Genomic DNA, 22464 nt, shown 5'->3' on the forward strand with positions numbered 1-22464 from the left:
CTGGTCCAGCCTCCCCCCTCCACATACACACACACTCTTCCTTCCTCATCCTTCAGGCATCTGCTCAGTTTTGCCTCAGGGAGGTCTCCCCCCCGCCCCCCAACCTCAGGGCCCTTATACATACTGCGTTTCTGGCCCTTTACCACAAAGTATCTGAATTCTCCACTTCAGTGCCTGGCTCTCCGATAAGACTGCAAGGGTCTGGGTTGGATTCACCTCCATATCCTAAATCCTACCCCTGGGCCTGGCCTTGGGGCCTCCAGTGAGTACTCACTGATCTATGAATGAGTCGAATCCAACTCTCTCCAGCCACGAAGTGTCGTTATCCAGATGCCCTAGGTCCTGGGGCTCGCAGGCAGCCAAGGTACTCAGAACTCCTGCGTTCGTTCCTGACCTTTTTGCTTTGACACAGACATGCTTGCATTTTCCCCGGAAAGCACTGCAGCCATAGACCTGCTTTGGCCCACGTCCTACACCTGGGTGTACCTCACCTCGGCTGCCGCCCCTGGAGGTGGCTTTCACCATGAGACAGCCACAGAAATTGCCACGGTCTGTGTCCCACATCTCCCCTCTCACCTTCAACCACACTGGAAGGTCCCAGCCACCTCCAATGCCACCCGCAGCCCCCTTAGAGGGGGCTTCAAGCTCAGAACACAGGAGTCTAGCTGCCGCAGTGTTACCATCACTGATTGATTCTAAGGCAGGGTCGGGATTGCCTTGTGAGGCTGTCTTCTTGTCTACCCCTATCTTCTTTGCAGAATCCCAAGGCCCAAGTTGAGGCCAGCCCCAGGAAAGGCCTCAGGTGACACCAACTCCCTCCCCTCTTCAGCTCCTGCCAACACCCAGCCGTGAGTGTTGGCGAGGCTCTAGCCACGTCCACGGCCTGCACTGGTCAGACTCAACACTGATGGTATTTTGTTCCTACCATGGGCTCATACATTATGCAGGAGAGTGGACAGTGCACCAGGCCTGCTCATCGCAAGGCAAGCCAATAAGAGGAGTGATGTATACACCCCACTTTTCCAGGGCCCCACTTCTTCCCACATCACACCCTGTGTCGGAGGCAGGGAGACACTGACTTCGCAATAGCCGGATTACTATCAGGTCTCCCTCTACCTAGAGTTCAAAGCTAGAGACGACAGATATCATCACATGTGGTTTGGCACTGCCCCCTGGGAAAAGGGGTATGGACTCCCAGTCGTCACGGGGTGGGTGGGAGACCTGAGATGATGGAAAGCCCAGAAGATGAAAAAAGCCTTAACAGGCCTGGGGTTGGCTGTGGGAAAGGAATCCAGGCAGTTCCGATCTGATCTCTCACTTTCAGCCCCTCTTGTGGACATTAGACAATGTTGCCTCCCAGAGACAAGACGAAGTTCCGCAGCCTCCTCATTATGAAAATGAAAGGCTTGTGCTTAGCTAATAACCCTGGGGGAATAAGAAGCTAAGCTGAGCTGAGCTCCAGCAAGCAGCAGCGAGAGGCCTCTCTACAGACTTTATCTTTATTTAATCTTGACAGTAGACCTGAGTGGCAGAAACCATTTTTTTTTTCCATTTTATAGATGATAAAGAATTACGGTCCAGTTGAAAAAGAATTTTAGAGCTGGGTAAGATCTTGATTTATTTTCGTTCTGCCACTGTGTGTCTGTGTGACCTTGGGCAAGTCCATGGAGCTCCCTAAGCCTCAGTCTTCCTCATCTGGAAAGTGGGAATTCCATAAGAAATTGTCAGGGCTTATTGTGAAGATTAAAGAAAATGTAGGTAGAATACCTGGCATAGAACAAGGGCTCATTAAAAAGTGTAACAACAACAACAGCTCTTAATGACTATTACAAGGCGTAGTCACTACATTAACATGAGAGCAGAGCTTTGCACATATCTCATCAGCCATCCCAGCAGCCTCATGTAGAGGTACTGTCCTTGTCCCCGTTTTTGTAGATAAGAACCCTAAGGCTCAGAGGCTTTAAATCACTTGCACAAGTTCTCTTGGCTAGTGAGTGACAGAACTAGGATTTGAGCCTGGGCAATGGGACTTTATGTGTAGACAACTAAGGCTCAGAGAGGTTCTGATACCTGACCAAGGTCACACAGCCAATCGATGGGAGAAAAACAGGGCCTGGACCTTACATTTTCTGACTTCAAGTCACCTGTTGTGCCCCTTGGCTTTTTCTATTGTGCAGCTAAAAGGTGGGACTGGACTTGTTTTGAACAGCACCTAACCTGGGACAGGTACAATTAAAGCGCTAAATAATAGATGCTCTGGCACGCTGGCCAGGACTCTCCCCAGAGCACGGAGGGGGAATTGGACCCCTCCCTGGGTATCATGTGGGAAACAGGCCACTTCTGGCTGCTTATTGTTTACTTGTTCACAGTTTTCGATGATATCACACCTGCACACCGCTGCCGGGCCCCAGCGGCGCTGCACCAGGTAAAAAAGATGCGCAAGACAGCATTTGGACCGAGGAGCCTGAAGTAGCAGGAAACGGTAAACCTCAGGCCCAGGGTGAATTGTGTGATAGGTGTGAGGCCCGCGTTGGGGTGAGAGACCCACCTGGGGAACCAGGCTGGGGCGGGAAGACAGGCTGCCACAGTGCAAGCCTGGATGGGCATTTGGGCTGCGCCACCCCCACGGCACCCCTCTCCACGCGGACGCTGCAGCCTGCTTACCGCTGGCAGGTGGAGCGAGGGGCTGCGTCCCGGCGCCAAACTGGCCGTCCTGTCTCCCTTGCCCGGGGGATATTCCGATACTCTTAGAACGCCCGGACAAGGGAGCGCGCTGTGCAGAAGGCAGGCCGTTTTGGGATTATTTTAGGTGGTACGTGGATCAGCAAGAAAGCACGCACGCACACACAAAAGCTATTCTTTCCAACTCTCTTTCAACACTTCTGATTATTCCAGGAGAAAGTCTCATTTTGCTGCCAAAAGCCCTTTAACACCTCTCTATCCTTGCTTATCTTGTCTTTTTCTTTTAACGGAGAGCAGGCCTACAGCTGACACACTTTGGAGCAGGCAATAGATAGTATCTAGCTAGAATGTTAGAACAAGTTTTTTTTTTTCATTTTACTTATTTTTTGTCACCTCCCATTTACAACAAGTGATACTGCTTTTCTAGTTTCAACAGTGATAAAAAGTTTCCTTTTTAAAAGTACATGGTTAAAAGCAGGTACTCTGGAAATCAGATTACTAGGTTCAAATCCCAGCTGTGCTACTTACTACCTGTGTGACTTTGGGCAAGCTACACAACCTGTCTGTATGCCTCAGTTCCCTCATCTGTAAAAGGAAACTCATAATGGCGTCTCCCTCATAGGTTATTGTGAGGATTGCATTGGTTAAGATATGTAAAGGGTATAGATTGGTGCGTGACATCTAGGAAGCACTATATAAAATATTCACTATTGTTAGGTCAAACAGAGAAAAACCAACACAACAGAGAATACATCTTTGGATCAATCCCACTATTTTCCACGTGAGAAAACAAAGCTTTGGAAAAGATAATTAAGCAGCTAAGCTAGGATCTTGGTAGGTCTCTGGATTCCCAATCCATTTACTAGCGATTTCAATCCTCAATAATTCATGTAACCTCTCAGTCCTAGTTTATTCATCTGCAGAATGGGTTTAATACCATCTCCTTGGGTGTTGGGATGGTATATAAAGGCTCAGAAGATGACTCAGTATGTCTCTAATGCATTCTCAACAGGGATACTATTGCACCCAAGGGGGCAAAAATTGGTTCTTGGGTGGGGGCGAGCAAAAAAAATCTTACTTTTTTAATATATCAAGCACAGTATATCTGTGTCATCAAAATTTCACGAGGAATGGGGATTAGGAAACAGAATGTCTAAAAAAGTTTCCTTAGGAGAGCAATAATGAAAAAAAAAAATGTTGAGAAACGCTGCTCTAAACCAAGGTTTTTTTCCAACTTGGTTTGTTACCCACAATGAGTTGTGAACGTGGCTTCATGGATTTGGGGAGAAAAGAGTGATACAGAAAATGCCACAATGCACTGCACAGAAAGGTCAGTAACTCGTGTGTGAAAATGTGGGTGCACCTGCTGAGTCAGGACACAAAATGTACCCCTTGGGAGTCACTGTGAGAAAACCTTGAAAGCCATCGCTCTAAACAACTACTTTTCTTTTTCTCCCCTGATCCTTTCTCTCTCAGACAAGACCGCGTAGGACTGGACTGGTGGACAAAACTGGTAACGAAGGAAGGAAATGTAGGAGAGAGTCCAGATTCCAAGGAAACTGGGTCCTGCCCTTTCCCAGCCTCTGTCCCTCCTCCTCCTATATTCCAGGGTAAGCCAGGGGCACAGAGGAAAATGACGCCCTCGGCACCAGACAGGGACAGTCTCCCACTCCCGCTGCCCCTTTTCATTCCTTCCTCTGTTTCTCCCTTTCTTCCTCTCCTTTCTTCTCCCAACTCAGAAGGCAGCAGTAGGTTGGTTGACACAATCGGAGTCCTACGCTGCCTTTTCCTATGCGATCTTGGGCAAGTCGTCTCACTTCTCTGAGCCTCAGTTTTCTCAACTGTATAATGGAAAGATTAGTCATAAGATTGCAGTGCTCCTCAAACAAGAGAATGTATATGAAGTGTATTAGCATTTTAGTACCTTCTCTACTGCAGGTGCTCACAACAATAATACCTAACAGGCTGAGAACCCTGTGCAAACTAGTCTGTGCACATTATCTCAGTTTAATCCTTGAAATGAGCCTCCACAGGAGCTGGGAAGGTAACAGGGCAGACACCAGACAGAATGCCTGGTTTCAAACCTCAGTTCAGTATCTTTTCCTATATTTAAGCACATCTATATTTCTTTGTGACAGCATTGACTCCCTTTCAAAAAGGAGCTTTGCCTCAGCACCCCACATAATGACTTCTGCTTACATCATATTGGCCAGACCTCTAACAGCAAGGGAGGCTGGGAAATATAGTTTGTTTTTTAAATAGGCACATTTCAGTCCCCAACAAAATAAGGAAGACAGTGAGAACAGATACTGGTTAGGCAACTAGAGGCCTCATCTTCAACAATCTTATTACAACCTTTAATTTAATTTTCAGAGTCCTATGGGGGGAGGGAGGAATGGAATAGCTAAGGAAGCAAGAACTATTAACAGAAATAAGCTCTGAAAATGTGACTGACATGTGTATTCAATGATGTTTTGTTTCCCTTTTTTTATTTTATTTTTTTAACCTTTCAGTCCTTTAGGAAAATGAATTTATGAGTTTTCTATATCTGTTTAATATTATAGAAACCAACACATTCTCTAGTATTGGTGGGATGGGGAAAAATGATGGGCAAAAAATCCTACCTCATTCACTTTCTGACTCTGTAACCATGGACAAATTACCAAACCTCTCCATGCCTCTGTTTTCTCATCTGTAAAATGGATACAATAATAATCTTTACCCACAATGGTGTTTTGAGGAAATGACTTAATGTTTTGAAGCTCTCAGAGCAGGGTCTGGCCCACAGCAAATGCTATATAAGGAGCATTTAATGTTATTATTTCTCCAACTTCATAGATGAAGAATTGAGGCCGATAGAGATTGGCATACCATCATTCAGGGAATGGGAGAAGTTACACTTCTTTAGCATTGAAAAAAATCCTACCTGACTTTAAATAAAATGCATATATTTTAAGAGTATGTCTTGAGAACATTTACGTATCCATACATCCATGATCAATAAAAGGGCATTTCTTTATATTAGGCTCAGAAGGCTCCCTAGGGTCTCCTCTCAGGCAATACCTTCCTCCAACTTAAATGCTGTTTTGATTTTTCACTGAAGATAGTTTGCCTGTTTTGAACTTCATCCAAATGGAGCCATACAGAATGTTTCTTTTATTATCTGCAGAGTCTGAATTTGAAGCCCAGATGGTCCCACCCTGGAAACTGCCGCCTAAGCTATTACCCTACACTGCCTTTTAAAGCAACAACTACTTACACTGTTCTTATTTTTCTCCTCCCTCCTCTTCCTTTCCCCTCTTTCAGCTCCGCCCCTGAAATGCTGTCCATCAAGCCTTCAACAAATTCTAATTGGCCAATTCTGCACTGGAAGGTCCCCCGCCAGAGCATGCCCCTCTGCCAGGAAGCATATGATAGGGCACCCTTGTCAAGAGGTGGGCCAATGGGAGGATGGCATAATCCAAACCTGCCGCCAGTCCACCAATGGAAGGGTGATGTTCCCGCCCTTCCCAACTATCTCTGCAGAGCAGTCTAGGCCTTGTGCCTTTGCAGTTTGACACCTTACTTGTATCCTCAGGACTTCCTGTCAAAGACACTTAAAGAGTGCAGGATGGCAGGCTCCAACTCCCTACATCCCTCCTGGGCCCTCCCCACTCCTCCCCTCCCTGGAGTGGACAGGAGGTGAGGCTTTTCCTGACAAAATAACATATGCAAATATATGTTTTCAGGGGATATATATATATATATATATATATATATATATATATATATATATATAATTTTTTTTTTTTTTTTAAAGGAGGGCGCAGCTCACAGTGGCCCATGCGGGGATAGAACCAGCAACCTTGGTGCTACCAGCATAAATGGGATAATGCTTTATTTTTGTCCTTTCTTTTAAAAGAAATATTACTTTTAAATTTCAAATATTTTTACAATTTGAACACCACCCCCATCCCCTTTTACCGAGTTCTGGATGCTGATGAGAACCAGCCTCCCTCTCTAGCTTCCGCTTGCACCTCAGAGGTGAGGACCTAGGAGAAGAAGGGAGAGGTGCCATGAAGAGCTTTGGGTGGTGGGGTTGTAGAGGATGGGGTGGGGTGGAGTTTGGAAGAGCAGGCACAGCAGCAGGGTGGAAGCAGAAAGAAGGAATTTTAAGGTGTGAGGTGGGCGGGGAGGTGTAGACCAGTATCAGGGGTTGGAGGAAAAACAAAATTTTTGGAATTGGGTTGATAACAAAAAATCGGATGCCTAGCTACCCCGGACAAGGAATATTTAAAGTATGGTAAGGATCCCAAAGAGATTAGGGAAAAGCTATGCCTGGTATCTTTTGATCGTTACAGGTGGATGGATCCCATGGGTCACTGAGCTATTGGGGTGAAGGGGGTCTCTGCGTCTGAGGAACACTATGCTGAGGTATTCTCATGGCCGTCTTTTCTCACCTTTTCTCACCCAGACAGGAATGACCCTGCTCTTTGTACTGGGCTGCATCTTCTTCCCGTTGATCTTTGCTCTGTTCTGCTGGTGCCTGCAGAATCACTCTGCCCTGAGGATGGAGAGACCGGAGGCTGTTTTGGTGGCATCCAAGTAAGAGGACGGGGTGAGGGCATCTTTCCTGGGGCCAGGGCTGATGGAGCTGACTTCTTACTTTCAAGAAAAATAGTGGTAAGAGCAGACACAGCATGGTGGTGGTGGTGGGGACGGGGAGATTCAAAAGTCAACACCGGTTATGGCATCTTTTGCAAGTCATTTAGCATCTCTGAATTTTGGAGACTTCATTTGTAAGTGGTCTTAATAAGAATACCCACGTGGCATTCTTCATGGAGATGTGAGAGTCTGGGAATTCACATTTATAAAGTACGTTTGCAAACTCCTGCAAGTCACCGGAGGCATGGGGGCTTGGTGGGGACTTCGTGAGTTGCAGAACTGGTGTTTGTTCACCCCATTCAATGGGGGCAGCAGCTGCTCAACTGTAGCCAGACATTACGGAGTTAGAATGTAGGCCCAATGTTGTCTGATCTTCTGGTTCTTTCTTAAAAGAAGTTGAGGTTTGGGGTGACCCATGAGCTCAGTTGGTTAGAGTGTGGTGCTAATAACGCCAAGGTTGCCGGTTCGATCCCCGCATGGACCACTGTGAGCTACACTGTCCTTAAAAAAAAAAAAAAAGTTGCGCTATTAGGTGAAATCTCCTAATTTTCAAACACTGACAAATAACTTAGAATTTAAAGAAATAGTATACTGGCAACACCATACTGATCAACGAAAACATGTTTGCAAGCTGGATTGGGTCCCTGTGCTGCCAATTTCTGACTTATTTGACAAAGCTTACTACACGTGTCAGCTATCATCAAAACTTAGGTAGGTGAGGGAGAGGGCAGAAGGGCAGAATTTCCCTGGGTGTGTGGGTGAGTTTCTGGAAGACAGAAAACTGCCTCCTTTCACCCACATCATCCCAAGTGAAGCCACAACTCCCTGACGGTCCTCTGCTGGGCAGTCACCACGGCTGCCATCGTCCACCCTCCCCCCAACTCTGTGCCTTTTTGTAGCTTCGCTCCTCTTTAGAGTTGTGCAAACATAGGTTTGAAATCCAGCTTTGCTAATACTCATGCTGTGTTATCTTGGGCAAGTGTTTTGTCTTTTGTTTTTTTTAAATCTCTAAGCCTGTTTCTTGTCTGTAAAACAGGGGTACTACCACCTGGGAAGATTAAATAAGAATGAATATAAATCATCTTGCCCCGTGCCCAGCATGTAGTAAATACACAGGAAATTGGGTCCCTTCCCACCCCCAACCCCCACCCCGCCAAGGTTCCTCCTGAGGTCAGGAAGCTAAGTCCACCATTAACTCTAAAATTGTCCCTTCCTCGGTCTGTCCAAGACGAGACCACTCAGAGGCTGTTCCCGCATCCTGCCACTAGAGGGCAGTGCGCAATTGCGAATCCCAGCCCTTTGACTTTTCTTGGGGAGGAGACGGAGTAAGGCGCTTTGGCCAGGCTAAGACAAGTTGTAGGGCTGCCTCTTGCGGCGTATTTTGGGGCAGGCCTGGAAACCACAGGTTTGGGTAGCAGGTCCCACAGGTCCACAGGATTGTTGGGTTCAGAACAGGAAGGCCGCACAAAAGCGTGAGCAGCAGCGCCAAGGCAGGGGCCAGTGTGGTTCTGGCTGGACTTCTGACCTGCTGTGTGATCCTGGCCGAGTCCCTGGGCCTCGGTTTCCTTATGGATAAATGAGGGGCTTGAACCCGTCAATGCCCGGGTCCTTTCCCACTCGGAAACTACGCTGTTCTGTGAAGTCGCAGAGGAAGGGGAGCCCGGAGCAAAAGAGGGGCTGGAGCTTCAGGGAGACCTGACAGCAGCGGGACAGGGGCGGGAGCATCCCAGGGGCTCGAGGGGGGTTTTCTGAGAGGAGGCCGCATTTCCCCACCCTCTTCAAACGCTGCAGCCACTCAGACACCTCGTGGAAGAGGGTTCCTGCCTCTTCTCAACTATATGTCCTTGGGGAGGGTCAGAAGGCCTGGGGACCATTTCTCGACCTATAAAAAGGGGGACAAGTGCTGTTAACTCACTGATGATACAACAGTGAGACGAGACCATGGGACAGTGCGCGGCAGAGTCAGGACCTAGAGGCACCCCGTATGTTTCACCTGGAGAGTTTCCTCCCCCCGGCCCCCATGAAGGCCCCGGGGTCTCCGAGCCTGGAGGACAGTGTGTTGGGGTGTTTTTATTCCCATCCATTCCTTAAACTCATGCTTCGGAGACAGCAAGATGCACTGCCTCCTCCTGCTGTCTCCTCCAGGGAATCCTTTCGTGCCTGCTGGAGGGGGCACCCCTAAGCTGGGACCCCCAGTAGGCCCGTGAAGGACATGTGCCGGGAGACACTGGCACAGGAGGAAGTGGCAGGCATTGGCAAAAACGCTGGTGAGAAACAGGCTCAGGCCCATCTGGGGGCTCAGGCTTTCCTCCCCGCGGGCCAAGGAGCCCTGGGCCACCTTCCTTCCAAGAGGAGACCCTCCCCTCCCTTGGCCCTTGGCCCCAGTAGCCCCCCCCCCACCGCAGCTGCTGTCTCTTTAAGGGCCTCCCCCTCCCTCTTTCTCTGCTCCCCCCATCGCTGTCGCAGCCGCGGCTGTGGCTCAGAGCTGCATGGGGAGACGCCGCCGCTGCAGGTCCGGTTTCCCGGTGTCTGGTCGGTGCCATCCTTTCCCCACCCCTCCCCCGCCCTCCTCAAGCTGGTGACTCCCCCTCCCCCTCCCCCCTCCCCACCGAGGGGGCAGGGGGCTGGGCACAAACTCTCTATAACGCCCCATGCAGCGTTTGTACTGGGCAGCGGGGACTGTGGCAGCAGCCAGAGGCGGGAGAGCACTGCCGACCGCTGACCACTTGCCGGCCACTCCTCTGCCTCGCGCCCCTCCCGCCCTCCCTCCCTCCCTCTCAGGGCTAGCACCACAGCCCCACCCCCACCCCCCACCCCGCCTCCTTGGGCCCTCCCAGCCTCTCCACGTAAGCCCCCCCCACCTGCCTCGTCTGCCTCTCCTCCCCCATCTGCATCCTCCTCCTCCTGAACCCTCTCCCTCTCTGTCCTCTCCTAAGTCCTCCCCTCCTAATCTCTCTCCCTCCCTCTGGCTGGCTTTCTCCTTCTCCCTTTCTCGGATCCTCCCTCTCCCTGGTCTCTCCCCTTTCCCCGGCTCATCTAACTCCCTTTCCCCCTTCCTGTGGTCTGACTCCCCTGCCCCCTCCCTTCCCGCCCTGTCCCTTTTGTGCCCCTTTCTCTTTTTCTCTCCCCTTCTCTGGCTTTGCGTCTTTTCTCCACCTCTAACTCCCTTCACCTCGGCCTTCCTGGCCCTTCACGGCGGCTCCTCTCCCTGCCTGAGGTCTGAGCCACCATGCTGACCCCAATGATGGCTGGGGGGGTGGTGTTCCCCGGACTCTTCCTCCTCTCCAAGAACACGCTCCAGCGGCTGCCCCAGCTGCGCTGGGAGGAGGCCGACGCGGTCATTGTCTCAGCCAGGTAAACTGCATCCTTTCCCCTCAGCCCCTCTCCCCTTTTCAGTCTTTATGGGGACAGATGGGACCCAGCCCTTCTTTGGCCCTTGGTCCAGTGGGGCTTGGGGGCTCCTGAAAGGTCAGTGGGCTTTACCTCCAAGCTTCCTTCTCTCCTGGCTGCCTTACTCTCCCCCAGGAGACCTCATCCAAACCCAGCCATCTGGTCTACTTGTATGCAGACTGCTTTCCTTTCCTTTCCCCATTCACCCTACCACCCTGCAAAACAGGGCCAGCATGGGACTGAAACATTCTTATAAGATATCAGGGAACAAGGCAAAGGGCAGAGAGCTGTGTCTTATTCAGGGCATATGTTTGGGGGGGACAGGGACAGAGGAGTGAAAGGTAGAACTCTGTACCACCCTGGGATAAGGGCCAGAGTTGGGGAGGGGAGTGTGGTGGCAGTTATGGGGACAGTGGTGAAAGTGGCCAGGAGGAACTTGGGGTCGCGGAGGGGCTAGTTGATGGCCAGCATGATGATTGGGTGGCTGAGGGGTGCAAGAACAGGCGCAGGGCTTCCCCTTGCCACCCCATGCTGTCCCCTCCCTGGCCTCCCCAGGAAGGGGCGTTGTTATCAGCCACACATTGTCATCCTGGTCTCACCTCAGGAAGACAGAGAGCAAGGCGCCTCAGTGGCCACAACTGAGAGAAGGAAGTTGGCAGCGAGGAGTGGGGCAAACTGAGGAGTGGCAGCTGGGCAAGCCCTGGAGCCCGAGGTGGTGGGGTGAGCCCCAGGCAAGGCAGACTTGGGAAAAGATGGGCAGGGAGTGGCCTGAGAGGTGACCGAATCCAGAGCATGGGAACCGACAGGAAAGAGGAGAAACCAAGGGGTGTGTCTCCTCTCTCCGCCACTGTTCCCTCTCCCTCCCTAGGCTAGTGTCTTCTGTCCAAGCTGTCATGGCCTCCACAGCTGGCTACATCGTCTCCACCTCCTGCAAACACATCATCGATGACCAGTAAGTGCCACGGAATCACCTTTGCCCAAGTTCCAGCAGCTTGTGTGTATGTGTGACCCCTGAGATCTCCCACGGACTCCTTCAGTGGTCCCCAAGCCCTGCCTTCACTTGGGCCTGAGAAAGTTAACTGCAATAGCTGCAACTCAACACCCAGGAATAAATTTATCCGTGTCCTGCCCTTAAAGGTCAGAACCAGCAGGAGCGGGAGTGGGGCTCAAAGAGGGTTCTCAAAGCAGCTCCTGGCTTCCTGGCCTCTTGTCTCATGTCAGGCTCTGAGTGTGGTTTCCTCCTTTCCCTCCTCCCACCCTTACACCCCTCAGACCCCATTTCCAACCCGTACCTGGGTGCCCTCCTCCTCATGCTGAGCCCACAGCTCACCTCCTCCCGGAATCTGGGAGTCCAGACCCAGCCTCAGGCACCAGGGAGATGAGAGTACAGAGATGACACAAACAAGGCTACTAGCTACTAATGGTGTGTGTGTGTGTGTGTGTGTGTAGGCCAAAATTTGGCACTGGCAGCTGCTGCAGTGCCTGGCGCTTGCCAAAAAAAGCCAGGCCTGAGAGGTGGGGCAGGAGGAGGAAGGAGAGGGGCCCTGTCCGTGGTGCTGACGGGACAGCTCTAGGTGACCCGTGGGCTGCAGCAGAGTTCCCTTTAAGGGTGCGGATAACACCCCACACTTAACTGCTGGCCCTGCTCCCCTTCTCTGGGGGCTGTTGAGCCCCAGGGACATTGTCTGGATGAGCCTGACCTAGAGGCACCCCCTCTTTCCCTGCAGATGAGCTCCCTTATCTGTGGATTGAGGGCCACACCTGCCTGGAAGGGCAGCTGCGAGGAGGAAGTGAGTTGTGTGTGTCCAATGCCTAGAACAGCTCTGGTTCACACAGTGGCTACTTAACTCTGTCTTCAGACTCCGCTCCCATAACTTGGCTTCCTCTTGCCTGCTCCCCCTCTTCCCTGCCCCTGGGTCCCAAATGAGCCTGGATCCCCACACATTTCCTCCTCTCGCCTTCTTACAGAGGTCACCTTCCAACTCATGTTCCCACCCCGCTCCAGCTCTGTTCTTGTCCCTCCCCCTTTTAATCCTCAGGTGGGGGAGGAGGCTCAGGGTTAATCTAGGGGCAACAGCTGTTCCTACTTCTGAACACCTCATTGCTCAGAGGGTGGGTCTGGTTTTAACCTTTTGCATCGCAGCCCAAGTCCTGGTGGGTGGTCCTGGACCCTTATGAGCCAGCAGTCCCACCTCCTACCAGGTCTGCTGTTGGCCAGCTCTCCGGACATTCCTGCTCTAACTTCTCTGGGGCCTTTGGACCCCTTTCCACTTTCCTGCCCTCTGTCTCTGACCTGGGCCCCTGCTCTCTGTCCTCTGTCTCCCCCTCCTGGTCACAGGCGCCGGCACAGGTCTCAGCTGCTCTTCTCCTGAAATCACCCCGCTAGCGTGGGCTGCCTCTCCCGGTTAGTTCGGGCCAGCCTTCCTTCTCCTTCCAGCTCACCCTGGTCTACCCCCAGCTTACTTCCTGGCCTCCCCCCAGGTCTCTCTCACTTCTCCTTTAGCAGCGACTCACATTTGGTCGCAGCTTTTTTTCTGTGTCACTTCCTGACTGACTTTGCTTTTGTCCCTCTACCTTGCTGGGTGAGTTCCCTTGGGCCTGCCTCTTTGACCCTCCCCACCCCCCAGACCTGTCACAGGACTGTAGGATTTAAGAGAAAGGGCTCACTCAATGTGCTGACTCGAGCAGAAAATGCAATATTGCATATTCATGCACTTTTCATTTTTGTTTACTCTCAGAGTACATAGAACTTGCTCTGCTCTTGGCTCCTTGTACTCAGCGCTTTCTCCTTAATGTTTGGCTGTACCTGAAAAAAATGAGCGATTGGGCCACATTCAGGCAGAACAAGCAGCACCGACAGCATGACCAACTAACTCCCCAACGGGGCCTGTTCTCTGACACTTGTCTTGACTCTTCCAGGGGGGCGCAGTGGGGCTGAGAGTGAGGGCTGTGGAGACAGACTTCACATGTTTATTCCTTATCTAGATTACCTAGAGTCGCAGTTTCCTCATCTGTAAAATGGGGGTGATAACTGTACCTATGTTTTATAGGGTTTTTGTGGGCGAGTAAATAAATTTATGCACGTAAAAGATTTTAGACTATTAGAACAGTGCCTACATGTAATAACTAATCAATGTCAGCCAGTAAGGTCTCTCCCCATCACTCTGAGCTCTCCTGCTGTTTGTCCTAACCTCAGCTGTCTCATCCCTTGCTTGAGCTTGTTTCTCACTCTATCTCTGCCCTTTGGTTTGTGCTGTCTTTTGATCTCTTTCTCTTCCTTTTTCTCCTACCATATTGCACAGAGGGAGGGAGGGGGAATGAATGAATATGAAAAATGGGTGGGGCTTGAATCCCATCCCTACCCCTTACCAGCTGTGTGACCACATGACTTTGGGCAAGTTTGACCTGGGGTCCCGTCATGTAGCTCTAGAGTCACTCCCCTCTCAGGGTGGTTGTGAGTGTCAGCTGCGATCTGACTCACGTGCTGCGTCCAGCACCGACCCCGGCCCGGGACCGCTGCTCCGTCCATCTCCGGCCCCCTGACCAACCCCTCTTTCTGCCCCACAGACACTGGCTTTCCTCCGCCTACACGCAATTCGCAGTGCCCTACTTCATCTACGACATCTACGCCATGTTTCTCTGTCACTGGCACAAGCACCAGGTCAAGGGGCACGGAGGAGACGAAGGGGGGGCCCGCGCCCCGGGCGGCATCTGGGCTGTGGCGCGAGGCTACCTACAAAAGGAGTTCCTGATGGTGCTGCACCACGCCGCCATGGTGCTCGTGTGCTTCCCGCTGTCTGTGGTGAGTCCGCGGCTGCCAGCCAGGGCCCCCTGTCCTGCTCATGCCAGCACGGAGGAGCGCGGGGAGCCCCGGGTCCAGGTCCCAGCAGTAGGGCAGGCTCAGGGTGGACGGGCCCCGCGGAGGGTTCACTGAGCACCGGACCAGCCCAGACAGCCAGAGGGCGGTGGGTCAGCCTGGCCTGGCAGGGCCACCCCCCAGGCGGCGCTTTAGGGCTGCTGTTGCGCGTCTCTGAGCCTCAGCTTCCTCACATGTAACATACGGCGTCCATCTTACCTGCGGGATTGTTGGAGGGACACAGTGAAGTGATGCTCCCAGCTGCTTTGCTACTGTGTCACGTTCCGACTTTCAGAGTTCAGTATCCCCAAAAGTGACCCACGGGAGAGCAAGAGAGAGAGCAGGTGCAGCCGGGGAATCCAGGCTGAGGCCGGGGCTGTTTCCTCCCTCTCCTCTCAGGTGTGGCGTCAGGGCAAGGGAGATTTCTTTCTAGGCTGCTTGTTGATGGCAGAGGTCAGCACGCCCTTCGTCTGCCTTGGCAAGATCCTCATCCAGGTGAGAGGGCACCTGAGGGTATATGAGCCTGCCGGGAGGGCACGGGAAGGGCAGGCACCTTCAAGGACCTTCAGGGATTCTTTAAAGCACAGGTGAAGTGTCAGATCTGGGAGTGATTATAGGCTGGGGTAGAGGGGAGGCGAGTTCTGGGGCCGTTAGCCAGGCCCCTGTCCAGAGAGGGGAAGGGAAGGCGGGGACACGGGCGGGCGGAGGAGGCGGGGCCTGGGCGGGGGCGTGGTCAGTGGGCGGGGCATGACCCACCGCCTCTCACCCCCTCCCCCTCCCTCTCCCCTGCCCCCGCCGCAGTACAAGCAGCAACATACGCTGCTTCACAAGGTGAACGGGGCCCTGATGCTGCTCAGCTTCCTCTGCTGCCGGGTGCTGCTCTTCCCCTACCTGTACTGGGCCTACGGGCGGCACGCCGGCCTGCCGCTGCTCGCCGTGCCCCTCGCCATCCCGGCCCACGTCAACCTGGGCGCCGCGCTGCTGCTCGCCCCCCAGCTCTACTGGTTCTTTCTCATCTGCCGCGGGGCCTGCCGCCTCTTCCGGCCCCGGAGCTCCCCGCCGCCCTCTCCCTCTGAGACCCAGGACTGAGGGGGGGCCCGGGGACCCTCCCCACCCTCCTCCCTATCCCCGCAGGTACAGGGCTCTGGGGCTGTCGTGTGGGGGTTGGGAGCCAGGGGCCTCTGGCCTTGACAGCCCCAGGACTGACAGATGGACTCCGAAGGGGTGGGGACAGATCCCCGCTGGCGCTGAGGGGCAGGGACCAGGCGAAGTGGGAGTCAGGGATAGGGGACCTCTTCTCTCCACGGCCGGCCGGCGGAGCCGAGTGTAGCGAACCCCTTCCTGTATACCCCCTTCTTCTATCACAACCGCGGGGCCCTGGAGAGTGAGGGGCAGAGGAAGGGGAACCATTTTTCATCCGCTTAGGGCTTGAGGGCTGTGGGGAGGCTGGCGGAGACTCCAGGGGACCAGGAGTCAAAGAATGTGGTGGAGGCCCTGCTGCCAAGGCCGTCCTAGTCCCCCTGCTGCAAACTCCTCTCAGCTCCTCACATCTGGGAGGGAGGGGACACCCTAACTCACCGGGTGGGCCTCCCTCAATGCTGGTTGCCCCCGCAGCTTCTCTCCAGGGGGAGCCAGCCTGAGGAATCTTACTTATTTATTCACCCAAATTCACACTGGATTGTTGGGGTGGGGGGAGGGAGGTGGCTGCTATCCCCCAGCGTTCCCAGTGCTGAGCAATTCCCGGTGGGGCAGGTGGGGCGGCACCCAGTCCCTTCCCCATTAGGCTGCACACCTCGCCCTCGGGCCCTGGCATGTCCCTGGTGCTACAGACCTCTCAAGGCTTCCTCCAGTCTGGGGTCGGGGGCCCTGGGAGGTGCTTTACAGACCGCTAATAAAGACAGCCTGCCTGAACGCCGCCAAGGCCCTGCTAGCCCAGTTCTTTGGGGCTGGGGATGGAAAGCATGCGCCACCACAGCACGGAGCAGCGTCTCCTGGCAGGTCACTGAGCAGTCAGGGACGAGAAAAGGAAGCACTTTTATTCATCAGCAGGAGACGAGGGTGGGTCTGGACACTCAGGGTGGCTTCCACGGCCCTTGTCTGGCTCTTTAGGCCCCTTTCTGGCAGCTCCTATGGGGTATGGAAATCAGAGGTGGGAGGCCACCACTGGGTCCTTCAGCCTCTCCCAAGGCAAGGGGCGAGGGGACAGGCCTTACATGTGTGTGCAGAACTGGAAAAGGAGGAAGAAGAAGGCCACCACCAGAGCACCCACCAGGATGTGGTGGAAGAGCCCAGGGTTGGAACCTGCCAGACAAGGAAGCGGAAATGGGGACCCTGGACTGGTCTCCTGGGGCTGCTCTCCTCCAGGCCCTGGCAAGGAGGAGGCCCCCTTCTTAAGCTGGTTCATACCTGAGTTAACAAAGATGACAGGTTTCTCTCCAATAAACTGTGCCACGGCCAGGAGCCTGGCTTGGTCTGAATCTGAGTAATCAAAGAAGTCAGATCTGTCTATGAAGCGTGGAGACTCTGCCCCCAGGGCCAAGGACTTGGCACTCTCCGGGCCGGGTGCTGGGGACCCAGAACAGAGTCTACGACAAGGGCCAAGCAGACCCCTGCCTCCCACCCCAAGACGCCACACAGCCTTAGTGTGGCTGTAAAGGGGCTTGAAATTGTTCCAGGAACTTCTCAGAGGTCAGCTGAGCTCTCCACGAGAAGGCCCATCTGGACGGGGAGGATGGGAGAGAAGTGCAGACAGCAAAGAGAAAGGCAGAGGCTTGGCCTCTGGGCCCCTAAGGGAACCTTCCCCCCAAGGCTTCTGCCTCCCCACTGCTCCCAGGACCACTTCCCACCTGTTTCTACAGCCCCCAGCCCAACCAGCCACACCCATGCCCAGTGCCACAGCCTCATGACCCCTCCACGCCTGTGACAGATGGGAGCTCTGTGATGTCACAGCCTCGAGCCATTCTGATCCCACACTGAGAGGAAGGGAGACAGAAGGTGCTAGAGCTGGACCCTTCCCCCCAACCCCACTGGAATCAAGGGGAGAGGTTGGGACCCACAGAGCCTCATCCTTTGGGATGAACAGTGGCAGCCCCAGAATTTAGAAACAGGAGAAACTTGGTGGCACTAAAGGACATGCATTTGTATAGAAGGTATGGGGATTTTTAGGGGGGGGCAAGGTTAAACACCTTTCGTTACCCCTTGGATCGACCACAGGAGCATTTATTGAGCACTTATTACTAAGCCGAGTACTTTACATAGATTGACTCGCCTAACAGGCATTATAATGCTATGAGGTCGGTCCTCCAGCCTCCACTACACAAAAGAGGGAACCAAGGCACAGACGGGCAAAGTGATGTGAGCAAAGCACACTTCCCAGGGATGTGGATTTTCCTCCCTGAGGCTCCCTCTGGCCTTGTGGCCCCCAATACAGGCGCCTCGGGGGCTCCCCTATCCCCAAACTGGGTCTCTCAATGACCAGCTGCTGACCCTGGGGCTGGGAACAGGAGAAATAACAGGCTTTTCCCACTAGGTGGCAGCAGTGTTTCCCTTCGACCTGCCCCAGAAAGACACTGCTCCCCAACTCCTGGCCCTTCACCGCCCTCTTGCCCCAAGTTGCATCACGTGCTTCAGGAGGAAGTATTGCCAGGGAATGGCAGGTATAGGGGTTATCAGAGGAAGCCCTCTGGCCCGTCTCTCAAGGCAGGTCTTTTGGTCAGGCCCAGAGCTTTCGCAGGCTCCCTCCCCTCTCTGGGTGGGTTCTCCCACAGGCCATCGCATTTTCCCTTCCTAGTCTCCGATTTTCTCTTATGTGTCACTTCCCAACAGCCACTTTCACTCCTGCAGCCTCCTTCAGCTTCAAAGAGTTAGTTCCCCTGTGATTGGTAGGTAGGCCTGTCTGTCACAGGTGTGTCCCGCCCTACCCAAGCCCAAGGACACTCCAGGGTCTCCTTGGTTTTACTACACAGATGCCTGTTCAGCAGCCTCTGACAGTCCCAGTTACATGACTTCCCCTGAGCCAGACATGTGTCTGTAGTGTGTGTGAGGTCGCCAGCCCTACGGATGGAGGCTCCCTCCTCTGCTGGCTCCCCATCCCTCATCTTTCCTGTCCTCAGGGACCACCCACCCATTCTCACAGTAACACTGGGAGGCGCTTGCCACGGTCAAGCTTCCCAAATAAGAAAAACGCCCAGAGAGAAAAGGAGGAAAGAAGAGGGAACTTAACCTAACATCTTGGGGACTGGCTCAGATGGGCCTCGCCTCCTTACACTTACCTCTTCTAAGAAAGAGGAAGTGAATTATCCAAAGTCACAGGCCTGTGAGGGGCAGCAGGGACTCACCTGCTTCCTGGCTCTGGGCCAGTGCTCTAGTCCCAGCCCCTGTGCAGCTGCTCCTGGGGTTTAGCTGGGAGAAGGGGTTCGGAGCCTGTAGCCTTTGCCGTGGAGTTTGCAGTTTCCTCAGAATACAGCTGTCCTCTCTCCCAAAAAAGGCTCTTTTGACTCAAGCAGTGAAATATCCATTCATTTATTCACCCAACTATTAAATAAATGTGCTGAGCTCCTTCTATGTGCTGGGCTCCGTGGTGGCTTAGACAGAATCTGCAGGGCCTGCTCTCTACCCGTGGGCACTCAGGGGAGAGAACTCCTGGGTAACGTACCACTACAATGCAGACCAACAACCTCTAAGCGACTGCTATGTATGCTGTCTCTTCTCCTTCACTTTGAATGCATTTTTCAGCCCCTTCAGACCTGGCTTCATCCCCATCACTCTCCTGAAGCCACTTTTGCCAAATCCACCAATGACCTCATAACTTGCCAAACGTAATGGTTACTTCTCGGTTCATTCTGCCTCAGCTTTCTGAGCCTGCCTGCAGCCTCCAGAGCCATGCTCGCCAATTTTCTCTAACCAGCTCAGCCTTGGACCTTTCTCTTTTCTATCTATATTCTCTCTCCCTAGGTGATCTCATCCAGTCTCATGGCTTTAAATACCATCTATAAGCTGATGACTCACAAATGTATATTTCTAGCCCTGCCCTCTCCTCTGAGCTCCAGACTTCTCCACCCAACTTCCCGTTTCATGTCCACAAACATCTGGAATTTAACAGACCCCAAACGGAGCTCTGGATTCTCCTACCCCAAACCTGCTTCTTCTTTCCATCGCAGCAAATGGTCTCTAGATGCTTCATTCAACACAAAAGCCCAGGAATCATCTCAGATCTCTTCTTGTCTCTCTCCTGACAAACTCATTATCAAGACCTGTTGGCTCAGTTTCCAATAGCAATCTCAAATTCATCCACTCCCTGGCCCCTCCAGTGCTGCCCCTCTTGTTCAAGCCAAGCCCATGTCTCACCCCGCTTATTACTGCAACAGTCTGCACACTGGGTAACCCCTCTATTCACTCTTCCCCTAGGGAGAACAAACCAGAAAACGCAGATTCGCTACTGAAAACCCTCCAATGGCTTCCCATGGCTTCCGTGTGAGTTCTGAACGTCTTAGCCTGACCTGTAAGACTCTTGCCCAGCCCTGTCTACCTACCCTCCTCAGCTCTTTCCAGGCTCTTCCTTCGTCGGCACGCTCCAACCTTGGCATACACCTCTGCCCAGGACACCGCTGCCCACACTTGACCGGGCTGTCTCCTCTCTGCCACAGAGACAACACTTCCGGGGGTGGGGAGTATGCCTGCGCTTCCACACCTTGTGACCAGCCGAGGTTACCGCCTCAGTCTCACTGCATATTGTCTGTCTCCCTACAAGGCTGTGAAGCTAGAGAGTGTTCACCTTGGTTCATCAGAGTCGAAGCACGAGAGATAGTAGGTAGTCAATACATATTTATTGACTTAGTGGATGGACGGATGGACAGAAAGCCTTTCCACCTGCTGATATACCCCGGCCTCACCACTGTCTGTGTTCCCCTACAACTGGCTTGAGCTCCAGCTCCCCTTCACCTCTGACAAGGATCTCTGGGGGGCATTACTGGGCCTGAGCCAAGCCCCTTAGGAAGACCACAGCAGAGGATGCCCAGCTGTAAGCCTCTGGCCCAGCCTGCCCCTCCCCTCACTGCAGGCCCAGGTCTGCCTCTCACCAAAGCCACCAGCTCCGGTTGTGGATGGCCTCTCCCTTAGTCCCGACTCCTTCCTTATCCTGGAGAGCCCCGAAGGAAACCTAATGGTTGCCTTTAGTTAAAATAATATATTCTTTTGAATAGGTAACATAGGCACATGGTCCACAATTCAAAAGATACAAAGTGTGTACCTTGAAAAATCACTCTTGTTTCTGCCTTACCCTGCCTCACAGCTACCTCCTCAGAGGTCGCCACAGTTACCACTTTCTGGTGCAGCCTTCCAGAAATAACTTATGCACAAATAAACAAACACATATAAACTCTTTTGGCCCCACTCAAATGGCAGCATTTGACACATGCTGCTCTATACCTCACTTTTTTCAGTACATAAAGGGACTCTTTCTTTGTCACGGCTGCATAGCATTTCATTGTATGAAACTGTCATAACTGATTGAACCGGTCCCTTACTCATGGACATGTAGGTTGGTTCCAATCTTTTGTCACTGCAAATAAACTTGAACTTTTATTATTCTGCTCATGGGCCGATATGTTTATAGGATAAAATCCTAGAAGAGGCATTTTGGAGTCAACGATTCTGCGAGTATGTTTTTGCCATCTTGGGATCCATGGTCAGACTGGCCTCTGAAGAGCTGGTCTCCATTTACCCATAACTTCACCCACATTGTGTGTTACCAGATGCTTGGAATTTTGTCATTTGATAGATGACGAGTGCTTTCTCAGTGTCATTTGATGTTGCATGTCTTTTTAAAAACATATATCTTGGGGCTGGCCCGGTGGCTCAGGTGGTTAGAGCTCCATGCTCCTAACTCCGAAGGCTGCCAGTTCGATTCCCACATGGGCCAGTGGGCTCTCACCCACAAGGTTGCCAGTTCGACTCCTCGACTCCCGCAAGGGATGGTGGGCTGCGCCCCCTGCAACTAGCAATGGCAACTGGACCTGGAGCTGAGCTGCACCCTCCACAACTAAGATTGAAAGGACAACAACTTGACTTGGAAAAAAAAAAAAGTCCTGGAAGTACACACTGTTCCCCAATAAAGTCCTGTTCCCCTTCCTCAATAAAATCTTAAAACAAAAACAAAAACATATAAAACATATATCTTAACTATTTTCAAGCATTCGGTTCAGTAAAGTATATTCACATTGTTGTACAACTGCATTTCCTTACTTTTAAATCACAGTTTTTAGTGATGCTAACTTAGTGCCGGCCCAGTTTGGGGCAGTCTCTGCTCCCTGGTGGGGGGCTGGGGGTGGGGGGAGAGATAGAAATGGAAGCAGGCATGACAAACAAGTGTCACCAGAGCTGAGCCTGAGGTAGCACTGGAAGCTGGGGGCATACTGGGAATGCTACCGGAAGGCTCCTAGAAAGAGGGGACTCACGTGAACCTTGAAGGAAGGGAAGGCCTCCAGGAGAAGGAGCTGATGTGAGTGAAGGCCCAGAGGCCTGACAGATCCAGGTGTGGGGGTGGCCGGTTGGTTAGAGCGTGGTGCTGGTAGCACCAAGGTTGCGGGTTCGATCCCCGCATGGGCCACTGTATGCTGCGCCCTCCTTAAAAAAGAAAGAAAGAAAAACGCAATAAAGAGATCCAGGTGTGTTCTAGGAACTGCAAGGAACGTTCCTGAGAGCCGGCGCCAGGAGCAGGGGTGATGAGCTCACAGAAGTCCGGGTGTTGGGCAGAAGGGCCTTGGCGGCCCCTGTGAGGATGGACGCCTTTTGGGGATAGCAAGTTTGGGGCAAAGAAGAGCTGGAGTTAGACTGACAGGTGGCAGGGTTCCGGTGAGAAAAGGAGACAGCTGAGGGAGGAATACTGAGCGAAG

The 22464-nt window shown here is 52.7% G+C and overlaps 2 protein-coding genes and 1 long non-coding RNA gene across 4 annotated transcripts; 1 reads left to right on the forward strand and 2 right to left on the reverse strand.

Annotated features, from left to right (window-relative positions):
• Positions 1 to 148: 148 nt before the first annotated feature.
• On the reverse strand, positions 149 to 14972 carry LOC109459868 (uncharacterized). Of its 2 annotated transcripts, XR_002139448.3 has the most exons (4): positions 14792 to 14972; positions 7122 to 7827; positions 6646 to 6713; positions 149 to 4523 (listed from the first exon to the last, which is right to left on the reverse strand). It is a non-coding gene; the product is annotated as an uncharacterized LOC109459868 (long non-coding RNA). The 2 variants fall into 2 exon arrangements; XR_002139447.3 differs by lacking the exon at positions 149 to 4523 and having other exon boundaries at positions 6543 to 6713.
• Positions 9813 to 16487, forward strand: TLCD3B (TLC domain containing 3B). The gene is made up of 5 exons (XM_019754766.3): positions 9813 to 10680; positions 11585 to 11668; positions 14284 to 14518; positions 14972 to 15067; positions 15374 to 16487. Exons 1-5 carry the CDS (start codon positions 10556 to 10558, stop codon positions 15659 to 15661), a joined length of 828 nt encoding a protein of 275 aa, XP_019610325.1. The 5' UTR covers positions 9813 to 10555; the 3' UTR covers positions 15662 to 16487.
• Positions 16488 to 16781: 294 nt separating this feature from the next.
• On the reverse strand, positions 16782 to 17476 carry FIMP1 (fertilization-influencing membrane protein 1). The gene is made up of 3 exons (XM_088801432.1): positions 17419 to 17476; positions 16979 to 17137; positions 16782 to 16873 (listed from the first exon to the last, which is right to left on the reverse strand). Exons 1-3 carry the CDS (start codon positions 17474 to 17476, stop codon positions 16782 to 16784), a joined length of 309 nt encoding a protein of 102 aa, XP_088657558.1.
• Positions 17477 to 22464: the final 4988 nt, after the last annotated feature.

The sequence above is a fragment of the Rhinolophus sinicus genome, chromosome 10 (assembly GCF_057876585.1).
Source record: "Rhinolophus sinicus isolate RSI-liver-muscle chromosome 10, RSI-T2T, whole genome shotgun sequence".
Classification (NCBI taxonomy): domain Eukaryota; kingdom Metazoa; phylum Chordata; class Mammalia; order Chiroptera; family Rhinolophidae; genus Rhinolophus; species Rhinolophus sinicus.

Excerpts from the sequence above, each read along its gene's own strand:
- TLCD3B (XM_019754766.3), top strand. The coding sequence starts at position 10,556 with ATGCTGACCCCAATGATGGCTGGGGGGGTGGTGTTCCCCGGACTCTTC. Across the intron at positions 11,669-14,283 it reads AAACACATCATCGATGACCA|ACACTGGCTTTCCTCCGCCT; the intron begins GTAAGTGCCACG and ends TCTGCCCCACAG. Across the intron at positions 15,068-15,373 it reads TTGGCAAGATCCTCATCCAG|TACAAGCAGCAACATACGCT; the intron begins GTGAGAGGGCAC and ends CCCCCGCCGCAG.
- FIMP1 (XM_088801432.1), bottom strand. The coding sequence starts at position 17,476 with ATGAGGCTGTGGCACTGGGCATGGGTGTGGCTGGTTGGGCTGGGGGCT. Across the intron at positions 17,138-17,418 it reads GCTGGGGGCTGTAGAAACAG|CACCCGGCCCGGAGAGTGCC; the intron begins GTGGGAAGTGGT and ends CTGGGTCCCCAG. Across the intron at positions 16,874-16,978 it reads TGTCATCTTTGTTAACTCAG|GTTCCAACCCTGGGCTCTTC; the intron begins GTATGAACCAGC and ends CTTGTCTGGCAG.